The 20,305-nt window shown below is 47.2% G+C and overlaps 1 protein-coding gene across 1 annotated transcript in view; it reads right to left on the bottom strand.

The window, feature by feature from the left end:
* Positions 1-2,837: 2,837 nt before the first annotated feature.
* The window catches only part of LOC311245402 (uncharacterized protein), a gene marked incomplete at both ends in the record, with an annotated part of 45,876 nt that continues 28,408 nt past the window's right edge, over positions 2,838-20,305 (bottom strand). The window contains 3 exons of the mRNA XM_084335245.1: positions 2,838-3,016; positions 7,960-8,173; positions 12,293-12,502. Of these exons, the coding sequence (XP_084191371.1) occupies positions 2,838-3,016; positions 7,960-8,173; positions 12,293-12,502 (603 nt within the window). The remainder of the gene's footprint in view (positions 3,017-7,959; positions 8,174-12,292; positions 12,503-20,305) is intronic.

Raw genomic sequence — 20,305 nt, 5'->3', positions numbered from 1 at the left:
GTCAGGTGGCGTAGCGGAGATTGCGTTCGTCACCAACGCCGGAGACGCTGGATTCACCTGTTCGAATCCAGCTCCCGGCGGCGTGTCACCAGCTTGGCTGGCCGTTCACACTAATACAATTGGCAGTATTAGAGGGTGGGAAAGCTGGCGGGGTGGGTCCGGGTCGTTGTAAACAGCGACTCCTACAGTTCGGTCGGGGCGCCTGCTCAGCGCGGATAGGATCTAAGGGGGGTAGTGTGATCCTTCCACACGTTACACCCTCTCAGTGAGAGTCCGCGCTGCCAGGTGAAAAGAAGCGGTTGATTGGCTAGACGTGTGTCGGAGGAAGCACGTGATAGCCTCCACTCTCCCAGACCGACCGACCAGGAAGGGGATTGGGAATTGGCATAACGACTAAACATTGGGATGGGAGAAAATCGGAGGAAAAAGGAGGGGGTAAAAGATCAATAAAAAATAAATAATAATAAAGGAAGGGAAGAATGTACGTGTAAAACATTCATAAATACACATTTAACACCATATATATTTTATTAAACAAATAGACATGTACAGGTTTCCTTGAAAGAATACATTCTGAATGGTCTTGAGACCTTGTGGCACGGTCAAGTTCTTTCATGGCACTTCAAACAGGAATCTGGGATTCTAGAATAATCTGAAACCGCTTTTTATTTATCTAATATATTTTACCTGAGCCAATATACCTGATGATGCGTTAGTGAGTCAAGTTTACTGATTAGCACTATTACTCAGTAGTACTAATTTATATGTTTTATGCCCAGTTTAATCACCTGTACATTGTATATTACTATTGCACTTTACTGTTACATTTGCACTCTAGTTGGATGCCAAACATATTTTTGTTGTACTGTACCTGTATAATGACAATATTTTAATCTAATCTAATGTGGACATTTAGTTGATAATGTGCACAGTATAGTTGCTATTCCAATTACAACTAAACATCCAATAACAACTTTGAGAAATGCCAGAAACATCTTTGACACATGTATACTGCTTACCTACAGCAGAGTAATCTTTTCTAACACAACATGACTCATTCTACTGAACAAACACTGGGTAACGTGGGTTCAGGACCACCCACCATCAAACCATTCAAATCCACACAAACAAAATGAAGAGAAAGGGTTCGTTCATCTTGAGACTTTGGAGTGGCTTTCTCCTCAATAAACCATCTGATGTGTATCTGTCCAACACCAATCCAACTAGTGAAGCAGGCCTGAAACATGAATGACACTTAAGCCTAACATACTGACATGATGGCATCTGTTTCTATATAAAGCCATCATTTGAGATTGCCCAAATGATCTCGATTCGCTATTGGAGTGGACATCTGGACCCTATGGTACACGATCCAATGACTAGCTCACACTTAAAGCACCTAGAGTTTGTACTGAACTCTGCGTTTAGCTTCTGTGCTCCCGACACGTGGAACATCATACAACAAACTCTAAAGCTCAATACTTTGGTCTCCTTTGGTCAGTTTAGATCCGTTTAGATCCTTGATCACCAACCATTCCACCATAACCTGCAGTTGTTTTAATTGATTGTACAAACACTATTATGATTGCATCTATTGTTTATTGTATATTTATTGCATCTATAATGTGTTTATTATAAATGTACGCTCAACTAGATTGAAAATGAGGGCTTGCCCTCAATGAACATTCAAGTTGAAATAAAGATTGAATGAATGAATATCCCTGAAAGACTGGACACCGCCCACACAGCACACCACAGAACAAAGGCAATAACAACAGTAGTACATTTCCCAGTGAAGTTCTGAGCCACAGTCCAGTGAAACTGACCCTCAACATCCAGTGTCCTTTACTTCAGCACCACTGATCGGACAAGTCATGGTTGAATACAGTCGAACAATGGAAAATGATGAAGAATCACAGATGTTGGTATCATTTTATTATCAAGCCGCCAATCAGAGCTAGAGTCCTCATCTGTTTAGTCACCCAGTCCTCTATTCCTCTTGCCTCTAGCAATCTATGGTAGCTCCTAATCACAATAAACCTCTAGCAATCTATGGCAGCTCCTAATCACAATAAACCTCTAGCAATCTATGGTAGCTCCTAATCACAATAAACCTCTAGCAATCTATGGTAGCTTCTAATCACAATAAACCTCTAGCAATCTATGGTAGCTCCTAATCACAATAAACCTCTAGCAATCTATGGTAGCTTCTAATCACAATAAACCTCTAGCAATCTATGGTAGCTTCTAATCACAATAAACCTCTGGCAATCTATGGTAGCTTCTAATCACAATAAACCTCTAGCACCTCTAAAATCAGCTGTGGAACAGTTGTGAAGGACACAGTGAAAACACAGCCGTTGTCTTTTACAGGCAGAGTTGTATAAACAGTATCCTGTCTGTTGTTACTCCCTTTCCATCCATTGGCATGTTTCTGGGGGGATATGATCCCATCGTGTGTTGACTGTGTTGGTGGTCTGAGCACCTTCAACTTATGGTTATATGCTTTTATTCCTATCGGCTCAGGGTTCACACCGTGATAACGCCATGCTCCATCATCATCACCTCTCATCGTCATTGTCCAGTCATCAAACCGCTGGGTGATGGTACGTATCCCCTGGGCCGTCCTCCTGCTGTTGTTCAAATATGGTCTGTGCCACTGGCCCGTCCTCCTGCTGTCTGTCACTCAAACACGGTCCGAGCCCGTCCTCCTGCTGTCACTCAAAGATGGTCTGACTCAGGCCCGTCCTCCTGCTGTCACTCAAACATGGTCTGAGTCAGGCCCGTCCTCCTGCTGTCACTCAAACATAGTCTGACTGAGGCCCGTTCTCCTGCTGTCACTCAAACATGGTTTGAGTCAGGGCCGTCTGTCTGAAGGTCTCTGCCACCTGTCTGGAGTGTTGGATCTTAGCCGACAGGGCCTCCAGCACATCGCTCGGGTCCACAGCCGTGGCCGTCCGGTAGATGAAGGTTCCCAGGGACTCCAGACCCCGCATGCCCAGGTTCACCCCACAGCCTGAGAGGAGAGGAGAGGAGAGGAGAGGAGAGGAGAGGAGAGTAGAGGAGAGGAGAGGAGAGGAGAGGAGAGGAGAGGAGAGGGGAGGAGAGGTGAGGAGGAGAGGAGAGGAGAGGAGAGGAGAGGAGAGGAGAGGAGAGGAGAGGAGAGGAGAGGGGAGGAGAGGTGAGGAGGAGAGGAGAGGAGAGGAGAGGAGAGGAGAGGAGAGGAGAGGAGAGGAGAGGAGAGGAGAGGAGAGGAGAGGAGAGGAGAGGAGAGGAGAGGAGAGGAGAGGAGAGGAGAGGGGAGGAGAGGAGGATATGAGGAGAGGGGAGGAGAGGAGAGGGGAGGGGAGGGGTAGAGGGGAGGAGAGAGGAGAGGAGGAGAGGAGAGGTGAGGAGAGGAGGAGAGAGGAGAGGTGAGGAGAGGAGAGGAGAGGAGAGGAGAGGAGAGGAGAGGAGAGGAGAGGAGAGGAGAGGAGAGGAGAGGAGAGGAGAGGAGAGGAGAGGAGAGGTGAGGTGAGGAGAGGAGAGGATGGGAGAAGAGAGGAGAGGAGAGGAGAGGAGAGGAGAGGAGAGGAGAGGAGAGGAGAGGTGAGGAGAGGAGGACATGAGAGGAGAGGGGGGAGAGGAGAGGAGAGGTGAGGAGATGTGAGGAGAGGAGGACATGAGAGGAGAGGGGGGAGAGGAGAGGAGAGGATAGGAGAGGAGAGGAGAGGAGAGGAGAGGAGAGGAGAGGAGAGGAGAGGAGAGGAGAGGAGAGGAGAGGAGAGGAGAGGAGAGGAGAGGAGGAGGAGAAGAGAGGAGAGGAGAGGAGAGGAGAGGAGAGGAGAGGAGAGGAGAGGAGAGGAGAGGAGAGGAGAGGAGAGGAGAGGAGAGGAGGACATGAGAGGAGAGGGGGGAGAGGAGAGGAGAGGAGAGGTGAGGAGAGGTGAGGAGAGGAGGACATGAGAGGAGAGGGGGGAGAGGAGAGGAGAGGAGAGGAGAGGAGAGGAGAGGAGAGGAGAGGAGAGGAGAGGAGAGGAGAGGAGAGGAGAGGAGAGGAGAGGAGAGGAGAGGTGAGGAGGACATGAGAGGAGAGGGGGGAGAGGAGAGGAGAGGAGAGGAGAAGAGAGGAGAGGAGAGGAGAGGAGAGGAGAGGAGAGGAGAGGAGAGGAGAGGAGAGGAGATGAGAGGAGAGGAGAGGAGAGGTGAGGAGAGGAGGACATGAGAGGAGAGGGGGGAGAGGAGAGGAGAGGGGAGGATAAATTATGAGAGAAGATATGAGGAGAGGTGAGGAGAGGAGAGGGGAGGGGAGATGAGAAATGATGAGGAGAGATGAGAGGGGTGAGGAGAGGAGAGGGAGAAAAATTAAAGAGATGAGGAGAGAGAGAAGAGCAGGAGAAGAAGGGGAGTGATGGGAGGAGAATCTGAGGGGAAATTGTGAGCCAAGGTCATGCATAGAAGTGAAAGTTGTGCAGAAGACAGCCTCTACTCTCAGAGAGACACCCCCTCTCTCTCTCTCTCTCTCTCTCTCTCTCTCTCTCTCTCTCTCTCTCTCTCTCTCTCTCTCTCTCTCTCTCTCTCTCTCTCTCTCTCTCTCTCTCTCTCTCTCTCTCTCTCTCTCTCTCTTCTCTCTCTCTCTCTCTCATTCTCTCTCTCTCTCACATACCCTCTGAAATGGTTTTCTACTCTATAATAGGGACCATTAATGTCCTACCCTCTGAAATGGTTTTCTACTCTATAAATAGGGACCATTAATGTCCAAGGTACATACTTTATTTGTCTTTTCTGTCTGTCAGCAGGACAGCGTAATGTGGGACTAGTCACTAGTGACTCATGTGCATATCATAACATATCATTATATAATAACATATCATTATATAATAATAACATATCATCATATCATAATATATCATCATATCATAACATGGCAAATTCGTGGCAAACTTTCATTCCCATTCTCATGCCACCCCTGTGATCTGAGATGACAACTGAGCTATAAAAATTAGCTATGCATTATGATGCATTCATATTAATGTGAATCCAACTGCACCGATCTGTAAAACTCAATATTCATGATAAACTGAGCCAGTCCAGTCACATGTGTAGAGTATATTACACTTAAAAAAATAATAATAATAAATAGAAATTAATTTGATCAAATTGTGTTGAATCTAACTGTCGAATCAAAATGTAAGAGTCATCGTCACACCCCTGTATCATCTCACTCTCACCCACGACTCCAGCTAGCCTGCAGTGTCCTTCCCCCTCCCTCCCTCCCTCCCTCTTTCTCTCTCTCTCCCTCCATACCCCCATTCCTCCATCTCTCTCTCTCTCTCTCTGATTGCAGGACTAGAATCAGGTGTGCAGGAGTCAGGCTACCAGCTGTTTGTCACCTTCTCACCAGTTAGCCCTGCCATCCTGCATAAAGAGCTGGTCCAGACCACGTTGCTGACTCTGAAACGCAGTCAGTCGGGTCTCTAGTCTTTTTTCTATTTTTGATTGCTGTACTGTCTGTCAGCATTGCTTGTGACTGTTTATTGTTTCTCATATTTTTATATTCACATCAAATTGTATTGCCTATATTTATGTCTTTCTACTATTACCCTGCCCAACCTCCCCCTGGACCTGCGAACTGCCCCCTCAGAAAACTCTTTTAAAAAACAGCTAAAAACACACATGTTCAGACAGGTTTTTGATCATATATAGGCATCCGTTGTCCTCACTGTTCCTATAGTTTTTAGTTTTGACTGATGATTTTATTTAAATTATTTTTATTTTATTTTATTTTATTTTATTTTATTTGGTTCACTGTTTTTAACTGCTGTCTGTTATTGTTGTCATTTATTTCAGATATTCTTTTATATGTTATGCTGTAGTGTAAAGCACCCTGTGCATTCGTGCTGTGAAGGGTGCTATATAAATAAAGGTCATTCATTCATTCTTACATGTACCTCCCCTCCCCCCTCCCCATGCTGCTATGACGCGTTATTTCTAAACCTAGCCGCATTTCTGGCAGACGCTCTCTGATTGGCACTGACTGACGCTCTCTGATTGGCCACTGACGCGTTTGCCCAATCGCGTGACGAGCTGTGTCTTTGCCCATTTCCACGTCAAACAGCCTGCAAACTACCTGCCGTTCTATCGCCATGCTCTAAGACAAACTCTAACCTTAACCACTTCGAAAGAGTGCCTAAGCTTAACCGTCAAAAGAACTTGCCGTCACGCTCTAAGACAAACTCTAACCTTAACCAACTTCCTAAAGAGTGCCTAAGCTTAACCAGTGTAGAAACAGGCATCGGCCAATCAGAGAGCGTCTTGCCAGAAATGCGGCTAGGTTTAGAATAACGCTGCTATGACGCCCACATTTCCCCAGGGGAACAAAACCTGCCTGCAGGTTTCCAGCCTGACTCCTGCTCCTGACTCCTGACTCCTGCTCCTGACTCCTGCTCCTGACTCCTGACTCCTGACTCCTGCTCCTGACTCCTGCTCCTGACTCCTGACTCCTGCTCCTGACTCCTGACTCCTGCTCCTGACTCCTGACTCCTGCTCCTGACTCCTGACTCCTGCTCCTGACTCCTGACTCCTGCTCCTGACTCCTGACTCCTGACTCCTGCTCCTGACTCCTGCTCCTGACTCCTGACTCCTGACTCCTGACTCCTGCTCCTGACTCCTCCTCCTGACTCCTGACTCCTGCTCCTGACTCCTGACTCCTGACTCCTGCTCCTGACTCCTGACTCCTGCTCCTGACTCCTGACTCCTGCTCCTGACTCCTGACTCCTGCTCCTGACTCCTGACTCCTGCTCCTGACTCCTGCTCCTGACTCCTGACTCTGCTCCTGATTCCTGCTCCTGACTCCTGACTCCTGCTCCTGACTCCTGACTCCTGACTCCTGCTCCTGACTCCTGCTCCTGATTCCTGCTCCTGACTCCTGCTCCTGACTCCTGCTCCTGACTCCTGACTCCTGCTCCTGACTCCTGCTCCTGACTCCTGACTCCTGCTCCTGACTCCTGACTCCTGCTCCTGACTCCTGCTCCTGACTCCTGCTCCTGACTCCTGCTCCTGACTCCTGCTCCTGACTCCTGACTCCTGACTCCTGCTCCTGACTCCAGCTCCTGACTCCTGACTCCAGCTCCTGACTCCAGCTCCTGACTCCTGACTCCTGACTCCTGCTCCTGACTCCTGCTCCTGACTCCTGCTCCTGACTCCAGCTCCTGACTCCTGACTCCTGCTCCTGACTCCTGCTCCTGACTCCTGACTCCTGCTCCTGACTCCTGCTCCTGACTCCTGACTCCTCCTCCTGCTCCTGACTCCTGCTCCTGACTCCTGACTCCTGCTCCTGACTCCTGCTCCTGACTCCTGCTCCTGACTCCTGCTCCTGACTCCTGACTCCTGACTCCTGCTCCTGACTCCAGCTCCTGACTCCTGCTCCTGACTCCTGACTCCTCCTCCTGACTCCTGACTCCTCCTCCTGACTCCTGACTCTGCTCCTGACTCCTGCTCCTGACTCCTGCTCCTGACTCCTGCTCCTGACTCCTGACTCCTGCTCCTGACTCCTGACTCCTGCTCCTGACTCCTGCTCCTGACTCCTGCTCCTGACTCCTGCTCCTGACTCCTGACTCCTCCTCCTGCTCCTGACTCCTGCTCCTGACTCCTGCTCCTGACTCCTGCTCCTGACTCCTGACTCCTGACTCCTGACTCCTGCTCCTGACTCCTGACTCCTCCTCCTGCTCCTGACTCCTGCTCCTGACTCCTGCTCCTGACTCCTCCTCCTGCTCCTGACTCCTGCTCCTGACTCCTGACTCCTGCTCCTGACTCCTGACTCCTGCTCCTGACTCCTGCTCCTGACTCCTGACTCCTGCTCCTGACTCCTGGACTACAACAAACACACCCTTCTATTGGGACCTTCTGCTTGTCTGCCTGTCTCTCTCGCCGCTCCGTTCTGTGTTCCAGTGTTAGCCATGACAATCGTGTGGTGAATACCTGTGTCGAAGTTGAGGATGCGCGCCGCCTCCCCCTCCACTGTGACTGCCACGTTGTCTCCCTCGATGTACGCCGCGCTGACGCGCCGGTGAGACAGCTGGATGTCAAACAGGCGGCGGCTGCACTGCATGTGGTGGAGCGTCAGGTCGTTCAGACGGGGCTCGATGTCCGTCTTGTAGGCGTTGAAGGACTGGTGGAAGATGTTCTTCATGATCTGCAGTGGAAAGGGTTAAAGGTGTTGTAAGTAGTGTTTTTTGTGTGAAAATAAGTGGTCTACATGTTTAAATAATAGCTGTACATTCTGACAGCCATCACTGATATAGAGTGTCTGGTCAGTAACATGGGTCTCCCAGTCCCTCCACTCTGCAGTAAACAGAAGATAGATTTTCTGGTATCCTGTCAGAGTGTAGAGCTATATAACACTTTTTTTAACAAAGAAATACCACTTTTAAGAGTTGAATTACAGTGTATGACATCAGATAACAAAGCCTAATGAAGTATGAGTCACACAACACAAGGCCTTCATGTGGCTACTGGTGTCGTCACCCTGACCCTTGTGTCAAGATGATCTGTTGTATAATATTTGAGGGAATAATGAAACATGCATCATTGCTTATGAGTGCAACAGAACCTGTGCTATCAGTATAGTCAGGACAGTGTTAAGAGTGCTAAGCTAACGCTTGGGCATTGGCCCTGCTGTACGACTTAACACAACACAAAATATCTCAAATCTGTTTACTTGTGACTGCCTGACCTCTACCAAAGACACAAACTGTTCTATAAACAGTACCCCTTAATGAAGGATGTATGACATGTACACATACGTTTTATGTCGTCTCGTGTGGCCTGTTGATTTGAAGCTAGAGTCCCTCTTTGGAATTGATTATTTTAAAGAAGAAATTAGACACATTCTTGCCATGGAGTGATCATGTTTTTAATAATGTCGACAAATGTGAACACATGTTCTCTATGTTTTAGTATTTGTGTGCTCTCACTATGTTGTTTTTATTTGTGTTTGTTTGAATGTTGTTCTATGTGTGAAGATTTAGTATAGTATTGCACTCTCTGTGCTGACCCCCTGCAGTAGTCTCGGTGGCAGCATTTGAAGCCGTTGTTGTTGCCCTATGGTGGTAAAAAGCTGTACCACAACTCCACCAATGACTACATGAATGTCGATGGAGAATGCTGGAAATGAATTCCCCCAAAATACTTGCAGTTGCCTGCTGTGAAACATATACACGCTCATCCTTGTGCCTCTGTAACTTTCTGCACCAAAGCACAGGCCTTATAGTTTGCAAGATATTGCATAGATTCACACACATACACACACACACACGCACGTGCACACACACACACACACACACACACACACACACACACACACACACACACACACACACACACACACACACACACACACACACACACACACAGATGCTACCGAATGCATAATGTCCGCGGAGGCTCCACCTACCGTGGACATAATTAGTAGGAGAACATTTTGTGCCTCTCTGCCAATTCTGAAGATGAAAAAACAACTCCGCTCTGACGTCTGACTATATGCAATCACATCAATTATATAACGACAATGTTTATAGGTACTGAGTTGAAAATACTAGCATGCATCATCAGTTACCAGGTAACAAGCATGAGAGAGAGAGAGAGAGAGAGAGAGAGAGAGAGAGAGAGAGAGAGAGAGAGAGAGAGAGAGAGAGAGAGAGAGAGATGAGAGAGAGAGAGAGAGAGAGAGAGAGAGAGAGAGATCCTCTGTGTTTTCACTGTGCGCTCAGCCTTGACATGTGCGGGTGGATGTAATGAAAAGTGTTATTCTTTCACTTCATGTGCACAGCCACCCACATAGCGACAGGGGGTCCAGCGGTGGCCTAGCTGTGTGCCTCCAGTGACCATTGGCCATTTAAGCTGTGCCCCGCTTAAAGGCGCAATCCGTGATCCAACCGTATACAAAGTGGTAGACCCACCACCAGAAAGAGAGAGAATGTATGTAGACATGATTTAATTCTCTAGAGATGACCGACTGAGCTCTTGATACAAGCAGGACTGACACTAGACAACAGGTCTGTCTGTTTATTTAGATTGGTAATGCTTCTAAACACTGGTGTTAAAAATGTATAATGGCTTAAGAAAGCAAATCTGCAAATGGGAATATATACCAGTTTATATATATATAGAATAGAATAAATATATTACTAAAATATTTGCACTACCTCTCTACCTCATTTTAGCATTTTGTTTTGTATTTTGTATTAAAATTTTGTATATTGTATATTATTTTGTATATATTAGTGTTTGGTCTTTATTATTTAACTTAATTTTTTTACTGTACAATCTCAGGGGGCTCATACAGAACCAAGAATTTCACTGTAATGTACATGTACCTTATATGTGACAAATAAAACAAAACTTGAAACTTGAACTTGAGAATATATACCCCACATGTCAACAGAAGTCCAGGTTGGGGTTTTAAAATGAAAACCTGGAGCGACTGTGACACGTGGTGGTCTCTCCCTGCTGGGTGTTGTTGGGTACAGCAGTCAGGCGACTGTGGAAGATGTTGATGGGCCGGTTCTACCCTTCATTTGCTCCCCATTGTGTAGCAGCAGGGTACAGATGGCCTCTGCACACTCCCTCGCACCTATGTGTGTGTGTGTACACACATACAGTATACATTACATATACATACATACTCACATGCAGTCTGCACACACACGTGCGCAGACACGTGTGCACATACACACACATGCACAACATTTATTTGATCTGTGTAACCAGCCGACAAACACAATGGCACAGTGGAACAGTATTTAGTGAATAAAGGCTGTGGATTAAGTGGCTGTGAAAGGTGTCAGAGAGCTGTGGCCTGTGTTGTTATTAGCTGTCTTTCTCCTGCGTTAAGATGGAGATACGCTGCATTAGCCGCAGAGAACCAAGGGGGCTCTGAGCTCTAACATTCATTCCGATTCTAATTAAATTAATATTCACGCTGGCCCATTCTTCCAGCCCCTGATCCGTGCTGTCATTAACAACAAGTGAACAGAAATAGCAGGCCCTTTAGAACCACTTGGTTACTTGTTGGCCAAGCTGCAAAGCCTGAACTTTGTCAAATAAACCCTTACCTTAACCCCAACGTTAAGCCTTACAGACCTCACACCTAACACTAGATTTCCTTTTTCTATAATAATAAACATAATTATAGCAATTATTAACTATTGCCTTGTTTCCACTAGCCAGGGTTTAGCCATGCTGTGGCCTCGTCCCCACTAGCCAGGGTTTAGCCGTGCTGTGGCCTCGTCTCCACTAGCCAGAGTTTAGCCGTGCTGTGGCCTTGTCTCCACTAGCCAGGGTTTAGCCTTGCTGTGGCCTTGTCTCCACTAGCCAGGGTTTAGCCATGCTGTGGCCTCGTCCCCACTAGCCAGGGTTTAGCCATGCTGTGGCCTCGTCCCCACTAGCCAGGGTTTAGCCGTGCTGTGGCCTTGTCTCCACTAGCCAGGGTTTAGCCTTGCTGTGGCCTTGTCTCCACTAGCCAGGGTTTAGCCGTGCTGTGGCCTTGTCTCCACTAGCCAGGGTTTAGCCTTGCTGTGGCCTTGTCTCCACTAGCCAGGGTTTAGCCGTGCTGTGGCCTTGTCTCCACTAGCCAGGGTTTAGCCGTGCTGTGGCCTTGTCTCCACTAGCCAGGGTTTAGCCTTGCTGTGGCCTTGTCTCCACTAGCCAGGGTTTAGCCGTGCTGTGGCCTGTCTGGCACACAGTGAGCGTCTTCATTGTCTTTAGAACCTGGCCAAACCTGGCTGGACCCTGGTTGAGACAGACACCTTTCACAACCTGGCCAGACCTGGCCAAAGCCGGCTGGAACTGTTGTATCATTGTGGTTTAGCCACAGTTGCTGGTGTGAATTTTGAAAGGTTGCCTAGCAACCGGAGAGTTTATAAGAAAGGCACTGGAGACACAAACCCAACCACACCATACCATGCTAGACCATGGCTAGCCCCAGCCAGGCTGGACATAGCTAATGGAGACACAAACCCAACCACACCATACCATGCTAGACCATGGTTAGCCCCAGCCAGGCTCGACATAGCTAATGGAGACACAAACCCAACCACACCATACCATGCTAGACCATGGTTAGCCCCAGCCAGGCTGGACATAGCTAATGGAGACACAAACCCAACCATACCATACCATGCTAGACCATGGCTAGCCCCAGCCAGGCTCGACATAGCTAATGGAGACAAGGCATGTGACGCTGGGCAAACAAGTGAGTGATTGTAAACAAAGCCTTGTGAATGATCTCATCAAAAGGGGACGGGGTCCTTACAGAGGAGTTGGCAGTGTGTCTGAGGAAGCGGACCATCTTGGTGTCGGAGGCGGGGCAGACCAGGGCCATGTAGCGGTTCCGGAAGGTACCGTAGATCTTGAGGTGGAAGCCAGGCTTGGCCACGGGGCTCCGGTGTTCTCTGAGAGCCTCCACTCCGTATGCAGACAGGTCGAAAAACAGACTGTGGGCACGGATCTCTGGAGTGGGCACCTGAAGAGAGAGAGAGAGAGAGAGAGAGAGAGAGAGAGAGAGAGAGAGAGAGAGAGAGAGAGAAAATGGTAAATGGACTGCATTTTTTTTTTATCCACTTTTTCTCCCATTTTCTATATTTTCTCCCATCCCAATTTCGTATCATCCAATTCAACCCTCCCCTGTCACGAACGCTGTTTCTTGCCTCCCACAAGCCGGCTGCAATGTGGACTAAGTCATACATAGCACAAGTCCCCTCCGGTACTTGAGGTAACAGCAGTCGCATCTTTTCACCTGCGCAGCTCGATCTCTCAGTGGCGAGGAGTAACGCGTGGGAGGCTCACGCTGCCCCCGAAACGTCCTGATTCTACTGCGCAGGCGCACCAACCGACCTGTAGGAGTCGCTGTCCACAACTCCCGATCCCCACCCATCAGTTTCCCACCCCCTAATACGGCCAATGTGTATTAGTATGAACGACCAGCTAAAGTGAAAGCAATGTGGCGAGCGCCTTGCCCACTACGCCACGTAGCCGCCCGTAAATGGACTGCATTTATATAGCACTTTTATCCAAAGCGCTTTACAATTTATGCGATATGAAGATATAATGCACTATATTCTACCTCACCCAGAATCACAATAGGAAATATAATGTTTTAGCTATATTTGCACATCAGGCCGCGGGAAGCTACTGTAGCCACTGTGCCAAACTCACCAGATGCAGCTCAACTAGACCCTGGAGATTTACATGACATGACCGTGCGGCACGGTGGTGTAGTGGTTAACACTGTCGCCTCACAGCAAGAAGGGCCAGGGTTCGATTCCCGCTTGGGGACCAGGTTTCCATGATGCCAGGTACCCAGGTGGGGTATCTCCCAGGCCTTTCTGTGTGGAGTTTGCATGTTCTCCCCGTGCTCGCAAGGGTTTCCCCCCCCCCGATAAGATAAACCCAATGGAAAAACATGCACAACAACAAGATCGCTAACGATGTGGCGTCCTTGACGAAGACGGACAGGAGCACTTGGATTGGTCCCCTGGCGCGGCTCACGTTGACGCCTGTCTGCTCCCGGCTGCCCTTGGGGGGGAAGGACACCGGGATGGGTTAATCGCAGAGACGAATCGCATGCATGCCAATTAAAGACCTCTGAGCAGGTCCTAAATTATCCTAAATTATAATTATTATGTCAGGAGCAAGGTTTCTTCTACAAGGTGAAAGACTCTCTGTGTTGGTGATGTGCATTTTCAAGCATTTTCACCACGCTTCAGTTATCCACATTGGCTTCGTCAATCCAGGGTGCGTTTGCTTTGTCAATCAGGGGCCCTGCTAGCAGGCGGAGCCCATTTAAATCAAAACGGGTGCTAGCTAAGGCTGCCTATGCCGTCAGGGAATGTCAGACAGTAAGCACATACTGTATACCCACCTGCTTCTCCTCACCATATCTGACCCCTCTCAAAGACAACAAACAAACCCTACCACCTCACGAGATACAGGTGAGAAGTAGCAGTGTGTTTATGCATATCTAATCCTCAGTCGTTCTGCGTGATATGGTCTGAGAAACCAAATCACTGCATGCTACAAGTTTTCGGTCTACAGTAGGCACCCGATACTGGGTGGTAATCCTATTTTGCATTTACACAAACTTTTGCATTTACACAAAAGTCTGCAGTGAAAAAACATATAAGAGATAAAGAGATGAGAGAAGACTTTTCTTATTCCCTGTTATCAACAGCACTACATGGCAATGGTTGAAAGACAATAACTTGCAAAATATAGATGATAGAAACTGAATGTAGATGGTTGGGTGTGGCGATGGCCATGGGACTATTATGTAATGGGGGGGAGCACAGGCAGCTGTATTGAGATGGCGTACCGTTTAGTCTGGAAGTGCAGTAGCCTGAGTGATATACCTGACTGTTTTGTATGAATATCATTGTTGTTAGACTATCTAGATTAGATTAGATTATAATTCAAATGTATTGTCATTATACAGCACAAGTACAGTATAACAAAAAGACGTTTGGCATCCAACCAGAGTGCAAATGTAACAGTAAAGTACAGTAGAAATATACAATGTACAGGAGATTAAGCCGGTTATAAAATATATTACTACTACTGAGTAATAGTGCTAATCAGATGTATACTGAGTTGTAGTATTAATATGTACAGTGATACCGGTATAGAGACAGTATGGAAGTAAGTCATACTGGCCAGCAGTAATCAATAATCTTTTTTGGGGGGAACAATACTTTTATTCAGCACTTTTCTAAAAGCTCTGTGGATGTATTCTTAAAAATAATATAGCATCCGCCGTGTGCGGCTGAGCGGGGTTGAGGTGCTTGTTCGGGGGAGTCCGGCGGTCTCGTGGGAGGGGGAGGAGGAAATGTCTTGTCTGTCTTGTCTTTTGTCTTGTCCTTCTTAACTTTAACTGGGGGAATTTTATTGGGGGGGAGCTATTTTGCTATTTTACTATTTTTTCACTGTTTGGGCACTTTTGCACGGTTCCTGTGAGTCTATGGAACACTCTGTAGGTTTTTGTTTTTCGAAAAGGTGGTGTCAATTGCCACATTGTTATGCAGCTGGAAATCTCTGACATCACTGATATGCACGTTTTGAGATGACTCAGTTTGGTGAGGGTGAGGGTTGTGAGGAGAATTGGAAGAGTGCGCCAATATGAGAATTAGAGACATAAGTCTTATTGATATAGAGCCACACGGCCGGGAAACGGTACTGAATACTGGGAAAGGCCAATTGTAAGATAGTACCCCTTTAAAATTAAAATGTTGTACTCTGTTTTTATAAATTGTTATTTCTTTTATTATTATTATTCTGTTATCTCCCTGTGAAGTTCTGTGTATTGTTATTATGGTTATTGTATTGTGTTGTCTTGTTTTCATGTTAAGTAATAATAAAAAAATTTGATAAAAAAAAAAATAATAATATAGCACCTTTAACACTTTCTAATGTTACACTAATAGGGGCCACGCAGGCTATACAGACTTGTTTTTCTTTGTTCATAAATGGAAAAGAATGCAGAAAAAGCTATTAATCATGAGAAACATGTATAACCTGTGGAATGTATGAGGTTTGAAGAAATGCATCATTGAACGTTGACTTGATTTTCCGCAGTGCACCAGTAACTCTGTTACAACTCCTTGAGAAATCATTTTTTATATAGAATATTTTCAGGACAGGGTGATTGATTAAAAAGAAACAGTCTGTTTGGTGTTCTCTCACAAAACAACAGCAGGATCCTTTTCCTCCACCCCAGTCAGAATCATATTCCTGCACAGTGGAAACATACGCACCCTGTCTCTCACTCAAGTCAGAATCGATCCACCTTCCAGTCAGCGACATACAGTAAATCAGACCTATGTGATCAGCAGCATTGCTGTTGCCAAGGGCAACGGAAGAGAACAGGAGCTGGTGGTCTGTGGAGAGTGGACTGGGAGGGAGGGGACGAGGATGGGAGAAGACAGAAGGGGACAGGAGGACTAACCAGGTCCTGGGAGGGAGGGGACGAGGATGGGAGAAGACATAAGGGGACAGGAGGACTAACCAGGTCCTGGGAGGGAGGGGACGAGGATGGGAGAAGACAGGAGGACTAACCAGGTCCTGGGAGGGAGGGGACGAGGATGGGAGAAGACAGAAGGGGACAGGAGGACTAACCAGGTCCTGGGAGGGAGGGGACGAGGATGGGAGAAGACAGGAGGACTAACCAGGTCCTGGGAGGGAGGGGACGAGGATGGGAGAAGACATAAGGGGACAGGAGGACTAACCAGGTCCTGGGAGGGAGGGGACGAGGATGGGAGAAGACAGGAGGACTAACCAGGTCCTGGGAGGGAGGGGACGAGGATGGGAGAAGACATAAGGGGACAGGAGGACTAACCAGGTCCTGGGAGGGAGGGGACGAGGATGGGAGAAGACAGAAGGGGACAGGAGGACTAACCTGGTCCTGGGAGGTAAATTTAATAACGGAACCATGGAGGGAAGAACGCCTGCTGCCCCCGCCCTGCTGGCCCCGCCCTACGCTTTGACAGGGAGACTGCCGTGCTGCGACCCTGGCCGCGGAGAAAACAAGTACGGAATGAGGAACATTACTGCTCTGTCTGTCCTCGTTGAGCGGTTTTGCCATATCTGATTGTTAAACTGACATAACCAACGTGGCTGCCTTCAAAAGATACCTAAAAGCATACATTTCTTCTTGATATGCTGATATATGCTGATATATATATATAAAATATACACTTATATAAAAAAATAAGTCCTTTATGTTCTCCCTTCTACCCCTTCGTTTGGAGGCACCATCGGAAAACACTCTGTTTAGAGTCAGCATCTGAAAACACTGTTTAGAGTCAGAAAACACTCTGTTTAGAGTCTGAAAACACTCTGTTTAGAGTCAGCATCTGAAAACACTCTGTTTAGAGTCAGAAAACACTCTGTTCAGAGTCAGCATCTGAAAACACTGTTTAGAGTCTGAAAACACTCTGTTTAGAGTCAGAAAACACTGTTTAGAGTCAGCATCTGAAAACACTGTTTAGAGTCAGAAAACACTGTTTAGAGTCAGCATCTCAAAACACTGTTTAGAGTCAGCATCTGAAAACACTGTTTAGAGTCAGCATCTGAAAACACTGTTTAGAGTCAGCATCTGAAAACACTGTTTAGAGTCAGCATCTGAAAACACTGTTTAGAGTCAGCATCTGAAAACACTGTTTAGAGTCAGCATCTGAAAACACTGTTTAGAGTCAGCATCTGAAAACACTGTTTAGAGTCAGCATCTGAAAACACTGTTTAGAGTCAGCATCTGAAAAGACTGTTTAGAGTCAGCATTTGAAGACACTCTGTTTAGAGTCAGCATCTGAAAAGACTGTTTAGAGTCAGCATCTGAAAACACTCTGTGTGGAGGGTCAGTTGGAGGACTAGAACTAGACGACCAATACCCGATGCTAAAAAGAATCGCAACACCCTGCACTATGTGGTCGCTCGCAAAACGGAGGGGTGGACCAAGGGCTGCCTTCCGTCTGTCTGTCCATCCATCCATCCATCCATCCATCTGTGTCTGTCTGTCTGTCTGTCTGTCTGTCTGTCTGTCTGTCTGTCTGTCTGTCTGTCTGTCTGTCTGTCTGTCTGTCTGTCTGTCTGTCTGTCTGTCTGTCTGTCAGTCCATCCATCTGTGTATATATGTGTGTATGTGTGTCTGTCCATCTGTCTGTCTGTCTGTCCATCCATCCATCTGTGTGTGTGTGTGTGTGTGTGTGTGTGTGTGTGTGTGTGTGTGTGTGTGTGTGTGTGTGTGTGCAGGGAGCGAAATTAACTTTTTGACTCACCGGCCAGTGGCGGGTAGATGGGAAGAGTCTACCCGCCAAGCATATTTCTTACCTGCCAAAATTCTTTTGATTAAAAAAATATATATATATTTTATATAAAAAATTTTTTTTAAATAAAATATATATTATATAATCATACTTGTAGTTGTATTATCTGCGAGACATCGCCACCACGCAATAAGTCAAAATGCTTGCTATCTGCAAACAGCTCCACTGTCTGTGTGTATACTTGAGTAGCCTCCAGCTCCAGCAAGGATTCTCCGGCCCTGCAGCTAGACCCTATATTCAGCTAGACCCTACATTCAGCATGCAAGGATTCTCCGGCGATGCAGCTGGACCCTATTTATAACGTTACGTTACGGTTCTTTTGTCAAATCACATTCAACATGCCCTCAGCTAGAATACGCATTCAATCAATGTTATAAGACATTGATATCAGGAGCTATCTGTAGCTACTGCTAGCCCGGTAGATAACGTTAAGACAATTTTGTTTACTGGGACAGATCGATCTATCGTGAGCTAGCTAACGCGAGCTAACGAGGGAACGGAGGTATTATGCACTCGAGTAGACTATTGCTGGAGCATTTGTTGATATCAGCAGCTATCAGTAGCTAGCCAGCTAGATACCGTTAGACAATGCCTCGTCATGTATTAAACTAAAAGTGAATAGTTGACTGGGTCATTGTTTAAACAGTAACGGTAGCTCATGGAAGTCCGCTCTTCTAGAGCAGACTGCCTGTGTTCAAGTTTCAAGTTTCAAGTTTCTTTAATAGTTGTCATACAGAAGTACAGAATACTTTTGTACAAAATGCTTCTTACTGTTGCGCTCCAGAGACTGTGCATGACAAGATAAGTATGAAATAAAAACATAGTAAAAATTAGAAGAAAAAAAAGAGGTCACAGTGTTCAGTTTAGACATATGTACAATGTTCGTAGACGTAGTTACCATACAATATACAATACTGTGCAGTGTACTAATATACAATACTATATAGTGCAAGGCATAAATGGACAAGGTGCAGTTTAGGTACAATTCACAGTAGGTGTACGAGTTGTAGTGCAAATCCTTTATCAATAAATATAAAGTGTAAGTGTGTTTGTGTGATCTAAAGTGTGGAGAGTGGGTGCTGCAGTGTGTTGTTTGTTTGAGTGAGTGTGTGTGTGCGTGTGGGTGTGTGTGCTGTGTGCATTTGATGGTTGTTGCATAGTGATTATTGTTCGTTTAGCGATTATTGTTCGTTTAGCAGCCTGATGGCCTGGGGATAGAAGCTCCTTCTGAGTCTTTCTGTGCTCGCCATAAGACTCCGGTATCGCTTGCCTGACGGCAGCAGTTCAAAGAGGCAGTTGTTCGGGTGGCTCGAGTCCTTAATAATTCTCTTAGCCTTCCCCTTGCACCGCTTGTTGTAAATGTTCTGGAGGGTGGGAAGCCCCCCTCTAATTGTGCGTTCGGCTGAACGTGTCACTCTTTGTAGTCTGCTACGGTCTTGTGCAGTGCTATTCCCAAACCAGGAGGTGATGTTGCCGGTCAGGATGCTCTCTATTGTACATGAGTAGAAGTTCCTAAGGATCTTCTGACTGACTTGGAACTTCCTTAGGCGCCTGAGGAAGTAGAGGCGTTGTCGTGCCTTCTTCACAACACTGTCAATGTGTGTGGTCCATGTCAAGTCCTCGGATATGTGGGCTCCGAGGTACTTGAAACTGTTCACTCTCTCAACTGGTGCCCCGTCGATGCTGAGGGGGCTGTAGTCCTTGACCCCCGACCTCCTGAAGTCCACAATCATCTCTTTTGTTTTGCTGACGTTCAGGGAGAGGCAGTTCTCCTGACACCACTGTGACAGGTTCTCTACCTCTTCCAGGTAGGCCCTTTCGTCGTTGGCAGAGATCAGGCCCACCACTACTGTGTCATCAGCAAATTTGATGATGGTGTTGTTGTTCCGCTGTGCTACGCAGTCATGTGTGTACAGGGAGTAGAGGAGGGGGCTCAGAACACAGCCCTGGGGGGCCCCTATGTTGAGCGTGATGGATGAGGAGGTGCAGTTGCCGGCTCTTACCACCTGGGGTCTGCCCGTCAGGAAGTCCAGGACCCACTGGCACAGGTCATAGTTCAAGCCCAGGTCCCTGAGCTTGGCTATGAGTTTGGAGGGGACTATGGTATTGAATGCTGAGCTGTAGTCGATGAACAGCATTCTCACATAGTTCCCCTTCCTCTTGTCCAGATGTGATGCTGCTGTGTGCAGCACATGGGCTATGGCGTCCTCCGTGGACCTGTTGGGGCGATATGCAAATTGCAGAGGGTCCAGGTTGATGGGGAGGGAGGAACAGATGTAGCCCTTCACTAGCTTCTCAAAGCACTTCATGGCTATGGAGGTGAGGGCTACAGGGCGGTAGTCGTTGAGGCAAGCGGGCGTAGATTTTTTGGGTACAGGGATGATGGTGGACTTCTTCAGACAGGTGGGGATGACGGCCTGTTCCAAGGACAGGTTGAAGATGTCAGTGAATAC

The sequence above is a fragment of the Notolepis coatsorum genome, assembly GCF_963971535.1.
Source record: "Notolepis coatsorum genome assembly, chromosome: 18".
Classification (NCBI taxonomy): domain Eukaryota; kingdom Metazoa; phylum Chordata; class Actinopteri; order Aulopiformes; family Paralepididae; genus Notolepis; species Notolepis coatsorum.
The sequence above is the reverse complement of the archived record's forward strand: the minus strand, read 5'-3'. Positions and strand labels throughout refer to the sequence as shown.